Source organism: Diaphorina citri, unplaced genomic scaffold, assembly GCF_000475195.1.
Source record: "Diaphorina citri unplaced genomic scaffold, Diaci psyllid genome assembly version 1.1 scaffold532, whole genome shotgun sequence".
Classification (NCBI taxonomy): Eukaryota; Metazoa; Arthropoda; class Insecta; order Hemiptera; family Psyllidae; genus Diaphorina; species Diaphorina citri.
The window spans coordinates 44,721-58,336 of record NW_007377966.1 but is presented as its reverse complement, the minus strand read 5'-3'; the positions used below and the strand labels follow the sequence as shown (position 1 = coordinate 58,336).

Genomic DNA, 13,616 nt, shown 5'->3' with positions numbered 1-13,616 from the left:
ACTCTCTCTCTCTCTCTCTCTCTCTCTCTCTCTCTCTCTCTCGTGCTATTGAGAGAGATAAACATATTGGGTACCTACCTACATTCATAAAAAGATTTGACTAATCGCATTAGGGCTGTCTCTGTCTAAATTAATCTTTCTCTCTCTTTATAGGTCATTCCTTTTATCTCTCTACCTCTCTTTTTATATTTCCTTTTCTCTCTCGCCCTCTCCCTCCCTTTCCTTCTCTTCCTCTTTCTTCCTCTCTAACTCTCTTTCTCTCGTCTCTTGGATTTTTTTATCTCAGACGAATTAAATTAATACAACTACCTACATCTCTGTAAAGTCTGGCACTCGGTTAAAAACTTCTCTTCTTCTTTAGGCGCTCGAGTCACCCCTACAGCTGGAAAGTTCGAGAGTCAAACCCGGATCTCCTGTATGCTGGGCTAGTGTGACCACGCGGCTATGTATCTTGGATACACTCTGTGTACAGTACATATATGTAGGTAGTATGTATACTATTCAGTCTAATCAGTTATATCCTGTATTAGCTTTGCAGATGAAAAAGGAGAGAGAAGGAAGACAGAGAGGGAGCGAGAGAGAGGATAGACGGAATATCATATTTAATAAATCCCCCAAAAACACCTCTCCGTGGTAAAAAGTTCCTGCCAAGGTGTTATAGCCCCGCTCTTTTCCCTCCTATAATGATATCAATTCTGTAGTAAGTCCCTCATCAGATGGGCGAGAAGAGACACAATTACTTCCCATTTAGGTGCTGGGTCAACACGAGAACACCAGAAAGTACCCCGTTGAAACATTCGCAATCGAAAAACGAGTAGGTACAAATTTTTGTCAATGGTGTGGATCGAACCCGGGACCTTCTGCATGGCAAGCAAGCGCTTTTCCACTGGACTTACTTACTTACCTATCCGTGTCCACAATACACATAAATTCAGCATGTGAACCTCCAGAATTCTAAGTAAGTTTTGGCGGAATGAAGCGCTACCAGCACTCATCATATATTTACAATTTACAATGATGACCCATGTCCTCGTTAGTGGATGTTGCGTGCACTCTATAAAATACGAGTATAGGTACAAATTTTTGTCAATGGTGGGGATCGAACCCGGGACCTTCTGCATGGCAAGCAAGCGCTTTTCCACTGGACATACTTAGTTACCTATCCGTGTCCACAATCCACATAAATTCAGCATGTGAACCTCCAGAATTCTATTAAGTAAGTTTTGGCGGAATGAAGCGCTACCACTCATCATATTTACAATTTACAATGATGACCCATGTCCTCGTTAGTGGATGTTGCGTGCACTCTATGTATTTATCTATTTACACACTGTACCTATGTACATATTGTATCTATACATATTTAGATATTTCTAATATTTACAATGTCAGGCCAGCGTAGCTGGTGGCGTAGTTTTTGAAGTTGTTAACGCTCTCGACTGTAAGATACACACTGTATAAGTATAGATATCTATTTACATACTGTAGGTATATCTATGTTCATATGTGCACACACTATGGTCATATTACTATGATCTACGAGCTAGAGTGTTCATATGTTTACCTTCTACAGGGTGTCGAAATCTTAACGTACCACACTTTTTTGAGAGGTATGATAGAGGAAACTGTATTAACAACGGAGTTCTTTTCGTCCAGAAATCGAAAAGAGTACAGGATAGGAGAAAGCTATCCGTTCCAAGAACGAATCTTATCTATTTAGGTCGTTTATTATAAACTTCGCCCGGGATTAAACTCTAATCAAGCTAACTATTCTGGAATTACCAAATTCAGAAGAATGAATTACTCATGCGTTAAAATAAGACTGTTTTCCTTATTTTCTATAAACAAGTATGCAAATGGTCTCAATTCAAGGTATGTACAGGGAGTCCTCAGTTGCGTCTACAAAAATGGAATTATCGTTACGAAGATAAAATGAATTTTGATAACTTTCTTAACTTTTTGACACCCTGTATGTAGGTCTAATGTAGGTACATAATTATGATCCACACTGTGCGAGGTCCAGTGCAAATATTATATAGGCTCTCTGTTATCCAGTGAAGAGTTTAGAGTTCGGTTCCCGGATTGAAAAACTCGTAACCAATGGAAACCAAATCGGGCCAATCTGGGTCATGCGAAATAAAAACAAACAAAAATAACAAAAAAGGTCTGTACAGCGTGTAGTGGATGAGTAATACTGTTTATGAATAGGGAGATAGACGGAGATGGCCTAGCAGGTACACCTACTGTTGCCAAGAGTATCCGTGATTTATGGCAAAGTAGTTGTTGATCAACAAAACTTGTAATTGCTTGCACGTAATTATAAAGATATCAAATTGTTTACCGCTCCTCTTAGTAAAATGGTGGTTTGGTGGTTCCAAGTGGTGCAGAAGTCACAGGGAAATTTTGGTCGTCGACGGCTACCAATTCTATCAAAGGCCGACCTATGGGGCCGAAATACTAATGAAAAACTTTCCCTTGTTTATGTTGATCGTTTTGGGGAAATTTCATCAAATTATAGACACAGCGTACAGTATAGTTATCATGAAACAAACAGACAGACAGACAGACTAATGTATAATAAATAGCTCATACCTCATTCCTAAAGGGGATTTAGCTAGAAACGTCGAAACTTTAAACTCACTTCGTTCATGCATTTACACTGACAAAGGACAAAACTTTGTTGTCAAGAGAAGCGTGAGTATACCTGAGATTCTACTGGCCTTACCAATGTGATGTGGAATATTTTTTGCTGATAAATATTTTACAACTCTTGATGATAATGTCTTCCGAGTACCTATTATTATTATCATAGGTAAGTAGTAATTTAGTCATGTACATTTATGTTTGAACTGAAGGGCCCAATTTGGTGAGTCATAGTCAACGGCTGTCGATCGACGAGATGAATCTTTGTTGTCGTGGCGACGTCGATCGACGACCGTCACCTATGTGTGGACACAACTTTAGAAATTGTGCCCAGACAACCCTACATCGCGCGATCGAATCATATGCCACGCCCCGAAGTCTAAGGTCGGCCACTGACGCTCCGACTGGCTGACAGACCTAGGTCTGATCACCGATATGGTGGGAAAAAAACGTTTCTAAGTCTCTCAGACGGCCTACATCTCGAAAGTGGTTTTTCCTGTACTACTGGAAAATGGTACGACTTTTCCGAAAATTTCTTTCGCCAAACGATGTAAACCGCCGTTTTGCATATGGCCTTGAGGTCAGTCAGCTAATTTTCGCACTCCTTATGGCCAATCAGTTGAATTCTCAACGATTCCAGTCTAGGAAACTTCCTTGGTGCAGTTCACACCTGGTTAGCCATCCGAAGTCCATGGAACACTACTCTGTTCAGCTTTACAAGTGCCGACTTCAAACGTGGTCTGGTCAACAAGGTGTCGCTAGGCAGATCCTCTGTCGACGACAAACTAAAGAAGAGAAAGCCCAATGAGGAATTCACATTCGACATCACAGAACGGCAGCATACTCAGCTCCTACAAGCGATAGAAGACTTCTACAAGACGCGTCCCAAGTATAGTCTCCTCCCACAGGATGATAGCACGTACAACTGTGTCACGGCCGCAAACCGTCTGTACCTCTTAATTTTAGTTACTTTGTTTTTTTACCTAACTCTTTACTTTTACAAAATATAAGTATTTTGAAGAAAATGGGAAAGCTCTTTTTTTTAGTTCCTCCACCTTTTTTTATCCACGATCTACGATATGTAGGTACAACAAGCTGTGCAATTGTGCAAGGAATATACGAATTATACCATTCACCTTGGCATTCTTGCTCAGTAGGTACACGAGATTGATTTATGATGAGAAGATAATTTATCCATAAATTAATTGAAACAATATCTACTATAATCATGATTATTATGAATGATAAACAATACCTAGGTATAAATTTTCCAGGTCGATGTAATAGATTAGAATAAATTCGCAAAGCTAAAACTTACCATTGTGAGAAAAAAAACCCTGAATGGTGACAGCTAGTGCATCCACCTTCATACAAAGTTATTGCCATGTATATTAATGTAATTATCAGTTAGGTATTCCCTGAATGGTGACAGCTAGTGCATCCACCTTCATACAAAGTTATTGCCATGTATATTAATGTAATTATCAGTTAGGTATTTAATTAAATTGAGAATAACTTAATTAATCTTACAACTTACATTGATATGTATTTATTTGTCTACCTTGGCACCTCGGTGGTACCGTGGTTAACCTGCCTCGGTAGTGTAGAAGTCAAGGCGCTCGCTTGGTGAACAGGAGGGCATGGGTTCGATCCCAGCAGAGAAACGGAATTTGTCCTTATTTATTTGATTTGTTGAAATTTGAAGACGGAATTGCAAAATATCTGTTCATTTATTTGAGGACAGAATTTGCCCACATAATGAATAGAGATAGAGCTCTTGACTGGTTTTTGTTAATAGGTAGAGAATCCCTTTGGGTGTTAATTTTGCTTCCAATCCTTCCACTTGGGACTATATTATCATTGTTAAGTGTTCGCCTGCTGAATGACTGACTTGCCACGTGGAAAATTCTACACAACATATTTTACAGTAGGTAGTTACCTAGGCTAGGTGTTATTCTATTCATAAGTAGATACTATATAGGTACAACTAAGTAAGTAGTGTTGTAGTAGGTGAATATGTGCATAAGTTCTCTTATAAATATGCTAATAGGTCTGATACCATGTTCATTCAGACCTTGTTGATTTGGGCAGTTTAATTTGTAAGTAAAATTACGTCTATAAAATTCATTATGATAACACACATGGTAAGAACGGAATTTGTCCTTATTTATTTGATTTGTTGAAATTTGAAGACGAAATTGCAAAATATCTGTTCATTTATTTGAGGACAGAATTTGCCCACATAATGAATAGAGCTCTTGACTGGTTTTGAGTTAATAGGTAGAGAATCCCTTTGGGTGTTAATTTTGCTTCTAATCCTTCCACTTAAGACTATATTATCATTGTTAAGTGTTCGCCTGCTGAATGACTGACTTGCCACGTGGAAAATTCTACACAACATATTTTATTGTAGGTAGTTACCTAGGTGTTATTCTATTCATAAGTAGATACTATATAGGTACAACTAACTAGGTAGTGTTGTAGTAGGTGAATATGTGCATAAGTTCTCTTATAAATATGCTAATAGGTCTGATACTGTGTTCATTCAGACCTTGTTGATTTGGGCAGTTTAATTTGTAAGTAAAATTACGTCTATAAAATTCATTATGATAACACACATGGTAAAATTATAAATTTTCCTGTCTTTATATGAAGTTACTTGTCTCTACATTTTGGTCAATTCTTGCACCTAGACCTAGAGCAATTATCTATGGGAAAACTCGTCCTCTGCAATAATATTATACCATAATACGAGTGAGGACTCGGTAATATCGAGCGTAATCCACGATTATACAAACCTTAGTCCTTAGTGGTCACCCCAGGCAGGCAAGGAATCTGATGGCATGTCCTTGTGTTATTATGTTCCAGCCAAGGCCTGGGGTGCACCTAGTGATCCTCCCATCCTGTGTGTCCACGCCATGCAGGATAACGCTGCCTCCTTTGACAAGCTCCTCCCTCTCCTACCTGCCCGCTACTATTACGTCTGCATAGATCTTCCTGGACATGGACTATCCTCACACTTCCCGCCTGGTATGCTACTGGACTGGCTCAACTATCTACTGGCCTGTCACCGTGTGGTCAATCACTTTGCCTGGACCAAGTTCATCTGGCTAGGGCATAGTCTAGGAGGACAGCTTGGTACGCACTATGCTGCCATGTTCCCACAACTCATGGACAGGTTGATCCTCCTGGACGCGATGAACCAGCGTAAAACCAAAGTAGAAGACACGCTGACGAAAGTGAGGGACATCTTAACCAATCAGATGAATCTGGAGGAGAAACTAAACAATGGAACACAACCAGTGTACACGAAGGAGCAAGTAGTGAGTAAACTCAAGCAGCGTCTCTTACTCAATGAGATATCAACCGAGTCAGCAGAGATTCTGTTCACCCGCGCCGTGTCAGCACGGGATGGAGGCTTTGTGTTCAACTTCGATCAGCGCCTCAAGAACAAAATCTACCTGGTGATGACAGAAGATCAGCAGCATAGCATTATCCGTAACATACAATGCCAGACGTTGTGTATTCTGTCACAGGATAGTTTCAATAGAGTGTGGATTGTGAATGAGAACTATATCGGAACCTATTGTCTGTACTCCAGACATCCCAAGTTTCATGTTGAAATGGTGGACAGTGGACATGATATGGAGTTAGAGGAACCAGAGAAACTGTCCGGACTTATTAGTGACTTCTTAGACTGAAACCCCGTTCAGATAATAGAGCTTGGTAAATTCATCATTATCTAGGAACTAGGACTTCTAGGAAGGCTTGGTATTAGAAACATAAAATAAACCTTTTGCACTGCCTTCTGTATTCACAAATTGGAAATTTAGGAATAAACAAAAGTTTACCTGTCATAATTGTACAGAATGTCACACACCTGTGTCTTGTAAATTGCTTGATGTAAAAGTGCATCCTACATTCGTATAAATTTCGACACGAAGTAAATAGGTAAAGTCTAGACTGAAACCCCGTTCAGATAATAGAGCTTGGTAAATTCATCATTATCTAGTACCTAGGATGTCCTAGGACTTCTAAGAAGGCTTGGTATTAGAAACATGAAATAAAGCTTTTGCACTGCTTTCTGTATTCACATATTGGAAATTTAGCAATAAACAAAAGTTTACCTGTCATAATTGTACAGAATGTCACACACCTGTGTCTTGTAAATTCTAAAGAAACAACATCAATTGATAAGGATATTGAGAAAACTACATCTGAAACTGCTGAACCCATACTAACTGATCCTAAAGTTACGGAGCTATCTAGTACCTAGGATGTCCTAGGACTTCTAAGAAGGTTTGGTATTAGAAACATGAAATAAACCTTTTGCACTGCCTTCTGTATTCACATATTGGAAATTTAGCAATAAACAAAAGTTTACCTGTCATAATTGAACAGAATGTCACACACCTGTGTCTTATAAAACATTGTGTATGGTAAAATACATAATATTGAGACTTAAAATGATGAAGGTCATTCTATTCCACATAACCTAATTTTCCTAATACCAATTCAAAGTACGGTGCATCCTACATTCGTATAAATTTCGACACGAAGTAAATGGGTAAAGCGAAATGAACATTTTCAATTTCCATACTCTTCCTGCAGTTCCTCCTTTATCAAAAGAAAATCCCATCATCCCATTTTCCCAAGTTCACTCTGAGGAAATGTTACTAAATGGAAAATTGTACAAGAGAATGTGTGGAAATGGGAAAGGGTTGAATGAGAATTCATCTGATAAGTTTTCTACTTTTCTAGTAAATGTGTAGATTTAAAGGAAATTGGAAATGGATTGAGAGACAAAAGAGAGAGATTTAGGCGAAACAATCTAGTAAATGTGTAGATTTAAAGGAAATTGGAAATGGATTGAGAGACAAAAGAGAGAGATTTAGGCGAAACAATTGTAGATTTTCTAGTAAATGTGTAGATTTAAAGGAAATTGGAAATGGATTGAGAGACAAAAGAGAGAGATTTAGGCGAAACAATTACAAACCTTAGTCCTTAGTGTTCACCCCAGGCAGGCAGGCAAGGAATCTGATGGCATGTCCTCGTGTTATTATGTTCCAGCCAAGGCCTCACCCCAGGCAGGCAGGCAAGGAATCTGATGGCATGTCCTCGTGTTATTATGTTCCAGCCAAGGCCTGGGGTGCACCTAGTGATCCTCCCATCCTGTGTGTCCACGGCATGCAGGATAACGCTGCCTCCTTTGACAAGCTCCTCCCTCTCCTACCTGCCCGCTACTATTACGTCTGCATAGATCTTCCTGGACATCAAGGCCTGGGGTGTACCTAGTAATCCTCCCATCCTGTGTGTCCACGGCATGCAGGATAACGCTGCCTCCTTTGACAAGCTCCTCCCTCTCCTACCCGCCCGCTACTATTACGTCTGCATAGATCTTCCTGGACATGGACTATCCTCACACTTCCCGCCTGGTATGCTACTGGACTGGCTCAACTGTAGTAAATGTGTAGATTTAAAGGAAATTGAAAATGGATTGAGAGACAAAAGAGAGAGATTTAGGCGAAACAATTTACGAGGATATTGAATTGGAAAATTCACATTATTAATATGTAGGTAGGTATTATGGAAAAAGCAAAATATATAATGTCCATTATCTAATAGAACATCGTCAGGAAAAAACAAATTAATAATAAATCTGTTTAAAAAACATTGTGGATGGTAAAATACATAATATTGAGACTTAAAATGATGAAGGTCATTCTATTCCACATAACCTAATTTTCCTAATACCAATTCAAAGTACTTTAATTCCTTTTTTACATCATAATCATAAAAATCATATGTAAAGTAGTTCTGTAAGTAGTGATATGATTCAATAAAACAATTTGTAGTTTTGATAGTGTTATCAAATGGAAAAAAAAATGTTGGTCTTATTTACGTTCAATGAATATCAAAATTCATTCATCTAAGCTTCGCTTTCGCAGACACAATAAGGTTTTACCCTATCCTATGTAGTCTAATGTTCTACTCCTTCTACTATTTGTAATGTGGTGTTATTACAATTACCAAAGTGTCGCACCTATGTAGTAGAGTATATAGTTACTGAATCGTGTAAAACCGTGTGTTTTGTGGTCTGCGCGGAAAGTTTGAATCTAAAGGTATTGGTTCGAGTTCGAGTCAAGTTATAAAATCCAACTAGTTTTAATCGTAGAATTCCTTTTTTACATCATAAAATTCATATGTAAAGTAGTTCTGTAAGTAGTGATATGATTCACTAAAACAATTTGTAGTTTTGATAGTGTTATCAAATGGAAAAAAATGTTGTTATTTACGTTCAATGAATATCAAAATTCATTCATCTAAGCTTCGCTTTCGCAGACACAATAAGGTTTTACCCTATCCTATGTAGCCTAATGTTTTACTCCTTCTACTATTTGTAATGTGGTGTTATTACAATTACCAAAGTGTCGTACCTATGTAGTAGAGTATATAGTTACTGAATCGTGTAAAACCAGTTGTTTTGTGGTCTGCGCGAAAAGTTTGAATCTAAAGGTATTGGTTCGAGTTCGAGTCAAGTTATAAAATCCAACTAGTTTTAATCGTAATTCAAATTCCTTGAAATTCTACTCCTTCTACTATTTGTAATGTGGTGTTATTACAATTACCAAAGTGTCGCACCTATGTAGTAGAGTGTATAGTTACTGAATCGTGTAAAACCAGTTGTTTTGTGGTCTGCGCGGAAAGTTTGAATCTAAAGGTATTGGTTCGAGTTCGAGTCAAGTTATAAAATCCAACTAGTTTTAATCGTAATTCAAATTCCTTGAAATTCCTATTAAATCGTGTGTTGTATTGTTTTGCTAGTATCAAGCTCCTCTACAGATCTTGTGTGTTTCGTTCTTTTGGTTGCAGCAAATTCAAATGAAGGAACATGTGAAAAGGAAGGAAAACTAATGAATGATCAAGAGGAGAAGGAAAAAGGAAATGCATCCAAGAAATGTGATCTAATACGTGGTATCATGATCAAACCGAAACAAACAACTGTAGAAACTAATAGCGAGGTTAAAATAGACAATCAAAAGGTAATGGAATCAAACACGGAAGCTGAAACACTGCTTTCGAAACTGAATATAAAGTCTGTCAAAGTGACAAGCGATCAAAGTAAAATAAACCCTGTTAAAAGTATACTGAAACAAAATCCGGTAACATCAAACACAACAAAGCAAACGAAACAGTCGGTGGGAAATAAAACTAAACCAAATACTCCAGAGAAAGTTTCACCATCTAAAGTGAAACATGTGAAAACTAAAACCAGTGAGATGTCCAAGTCTGAAGACAAATCTACCAGTAGATCTACTGCTACTGAAATAAATACCTCTTCTGAAATAACTCAGGATTCAGAATTACTGAAACAAAATCCGGTAACATCAAACACAACAAAGCAAACGAAACAGTCGGTAGGAAATAAAACTAAACCAAATACTCCAGAGAAAGTTTCACCATCTAAAGTGAAAACTAAAACCATTGAGATGTCCAAGTCTGAAGACAAATCTACCAGTAGATCTACTGCTACTGAAATAAATACCTCTTCTGAAATAACTCAGGATTCAGAAGAGAATACCGACTTCCTGAGGACTACATACAATATGATAAAAATAAACAATCCTAAACTACTGGCATCTAGAGCAGCTAAGTTGAACTTGGTCAAGCAAACCCTATTAAATATTGAAAATGAAAAGAGCTCCAAACCTTTAGGCAAAGATAAAACTGAGAAGCGATGTGATGACTGTGGTGCTCCTTTGAGTTCAGGACGAGATTTCATCATGCACAGAGACAAGTGTGAAGTTAGACAAAAGAAACTGGAAAAAATACTAAGTGGGCTCAAGCTACCAAAGTCGCTTCAGAATACACCACAGAAAGACGAGTCACTTGACAGTCCTACCCATGTTCCAAGCAGAATCATTATAAATCTTTCAGACCGGTTTGAATCCAATGAGTCTGATCCTAGGCCAGAGAATATAACAGAAGATGTGGAGAAATCCGCCAGTGATAGTGATGAGCCGATTCCAAATCCAGGTGATATGGATGAACAATCAATGACAGAAAGTTCTCAATCAAACACATCTTCAGCTTCACAGAAAACACCAAGCAAAACTAACAAGTCACCTTTTAGAAGTTTATACAATCTCTATGACGGCCTAAATAGAGAACATATTGATATTATTTTAAATGCTTCAAGAAATGAAAGAACTTTGAGATCGAGGCCTCAAGAAAAAGAAGACAAATCTGAAAAAAGTTCTAAAGAATACAAAGACAACAATTATGAAGTTGAAAAGACACAGAATGAAATCATAATAACAACTCGTATCACCGGTAATGTTATCGAGCGAAATACTCTAATAAGACCTGTACAAAATGACTCTAATACCACCACAAGTACTGAATCAAACACTGTAGATGAAGCTCAAGCTAATAGTAGAACACTTTATGAAACATTGAAAAACACCTAAAGTACTGAATCAAACACTGTAGATGAAGCTCAAGCTAATAGTAGAACACTTTATGAAACATTGAAAAACACCTATCAGAATGTACCGTGGTTAACCTGCCTCGGTAGTGTAGAAGTCAAGGCGCTCGCTTGGTGAACAGGAGGGCATGGGTTCGATCCCAGCAGAGGCAGTAGAACACTTTATGAAACATTGAAAAACACCTATCAGAATGCACATTTAAATACAGACTCAGATTTCCAAGAAGTCCAGGAAACACCTCAGCCTCATCGAGAACTCATATCTGATTGTCCTCAAGGTTTACCACGGTCGGCCAATATTAAGAAACTACTGAAGAGAAATGTACTCAATCCTATCAGAATGAAAGGCCCACTATTACCTGACGGCAAGAAATTCTTCAGATTGGATAGGAAGAGCTTCCCATTGGAAAAATCCAAAGTGAAATCCATGAAGAAAAAAGGCAAACTAGTGAAGATAACATCACTGTTGAATAATTTCATCGAAAGTCCAAGTGCGAAGAAAAGCACAATAAGTAAGAAGAAAAAGTTCTTGAAGGAGTGTCAGAAAGATTTGAAAACCAGTTGGCAAATTGAAGAAACCGAGAAGAGAAATGATGAAATTAAAAATGCCAGAGCCATGAGAGCGAGTAACCGAAGTATACGCAAGATGGAAGATCCAACACAAGAAGAAACTGAAGATATCCTAATAACTGAGCAAAGTAATGTTACAAATGAAACTCAAACCCCTAATGAACCTCAAGCTCAAGTTGTAAATAACTCTGAGGATGAAGAAGAAGAGACAGGTGAGGAAGAACAAGTAGTACCTGTTGCTAATCTGTTCATCCCGTATAACTTTGTCAGCACAGTTTCTACTCCTTCTAAAGAATAGCATAACTCGGAATTGGGAATATTGGGTTTTGGGTAATATTATTAGGTTTATTAATAAAATGGAGGAGTTGCAATTGGGAAAATATTATTAATAAAAGGTCGATTCCTATGTAAAAAGAGGTCAAAACTCCGAAAAAGTAACTTTAAAAGGTTGAAGATTCAATTTTTAATTGCCGTTCTAATGAAAAAGTTCAAAGAGTTGTGACGTCCGATTTCACGTCAAAATGCGCAGAAACGCTTGCGCGCAAACAAACGAAGCGAGATTCATAGATTATGACGTCATCACCTACGGGAGCGTATGCCGTGACGTCAAAGTTCACGATTTACCGGTACTTCTTTAATCGATTTATCTCGGGATCTAGAAGTCGTAGAAGAAAAAGAAAAAATCCGTTGATCCTCATTTTTCCTGCTCTATGACTTTGAAACATCACCCAAGTAAGCGCATTTAAACAATGAAACTTTGAGCAAATAAGATTACGTTTCGAAAGAATAAATTTAAATAAAAAGAAAATTGACAGAGCTCTTTCAAAAGCAAATAAAGGCAGTACGATTTTCAAAGCCTCACACGAGCTATTTTGGTGATTATTTAATAATTGTCATTACTTCAGAAAAAATGTGACTGCTGTAATAAATATCCAATACGGAATTAAAACAGAAAATATGTAGATAGAAAGACCTAATGACAATATTTAAAATGAAATTAAACGATTTTCTTGAAAAATAATAATTATTTTGAAAATTATCCAAGGGGAAAATACTCGTAGTAAAAAAAGGAAGTTACTTCTTAATCTAAATAAACAAAAGTCCATCTTGTTTCTTCGATTCCAATATTATTAGATTCTTAATTTGTACATACATATGTAAAAAATTGCTTTTCTAATGTGGAGCATATTGTTTCATGAATGAATGACAGTGGTTTTAGACAGAAGGAGTAGGACTTTTAGTCCTCCACAAGTAGGTTAAACAAGATAACATATTATACTATTTAATCTTTGAAGGTACAAATCAGAAGAAAAGCATCCCTAACGTTACATTTGACGATTCGCCCTAGAAGTACATATTCAAATATGTATAGGTTACTGATCAAATAGAACGGTAAGAACACATTTCTTCGTCAGTACTGACTTTTTAATATGGACATTATTAACCAAAATATTCAGCATACACCGCAGTTTTACACCTTATACAATCAGAAGTTTCACTTTAAAACAATAACATCCCAAAGTTTTCCAACATTCTATTATGTACAGGTTTGCGAGAGCTCCGTCTCAAGATTGTCGGTTTACATTGAGAAGAGCTCTTCGTATACTTCTCAATTCGTTTTGAATGTCTTCGTCAAGGAAACAAGGCTGTCTTGATAACACCTCTCCCTTCCAACTCATTTACTAATTTTGCGGCTGCCGTCTTGTGCATTTGTGTCGTGTAATGCCTATGCAGCTGATTATTCGTTGTGAAGCTCACTTTACAAACAGAACATACTTTGGTTTGATAACACCTCTCCCTTCCAACTCATTTACTAATTTTGCAGCTGCCGTCTTGTGCATTTGTGTCGTGTAATGCCTATGCAGCTGATTATTCGTTGTGAAGCTCACTTTACAAACAGAACATACTTTGGGGA

At 37.5% G+C, this 13,616-nt stretch overlaps 1 protein-coding gene and 2 long non-coding RNA genes across 3 annotated transcripts; 1 reads left to right on the top strand and 2 right to left on the bottom strand.

The window, feature by feature from the left end:
- Window positions 1-5,471: 5,471 nt before the first annotated feature.
- On the top strand, window positions 5,472-7,135 carry LOC103509800 (serine hydrolase-like protein). Its single transcript, XM_026824051.1, has 2 exons — window positions 5,472-6,381; window positions 6,905-7,135. Exon 1 carries the CDS (start codon window positions 5,487-5,489, stop codon window positions 6,342-6,344), a length of 858 nt encoding a protein of 285 aa, XP_026679852.1. The 5' UTR covers window positions 5,472-5,486; the 3' UTR covers window positions 6,345-6,381; window positions 6,905-7,135.
- Window positions 6,177-6,809, bottom strand: LOC113467705. Its single transcript, XR_003391680.1, has 2 exons — window positions 6,659-6,809; window positions 6,177-6,392 (listed from the first exon to the last, which is right to left on the bottom strand). It is a non-coding gene; the product is annotated as an uncharacterized LOC113467705 (long non-coding RNA).
- A 5,427-nt stretch (window positions 7,136-12,562) lies between the features above and the next one.
- LOC113467704 lies at window positions 12,563-13,616 on the bottom strand. Its single transcript, XR_003391679.1, has 2 exons — window positions 13,494-13,616; window positions 12,563-13,362 (listed from the first exon to the last, which is right to left on the bottom strand). It is a non-coding gene; the product is annotated as an uncharacterized LOC113467704 (long non-coding RNA).

Coding starts and splice junctions, on each gene's coding strand:
- LOC103509800 (XM_026824051.1), top strand. CDS start 5,487: ATGTCCTTGTGTTATTATGTTCCAGCCAAGGCCTGGGGTGCACCTAGT.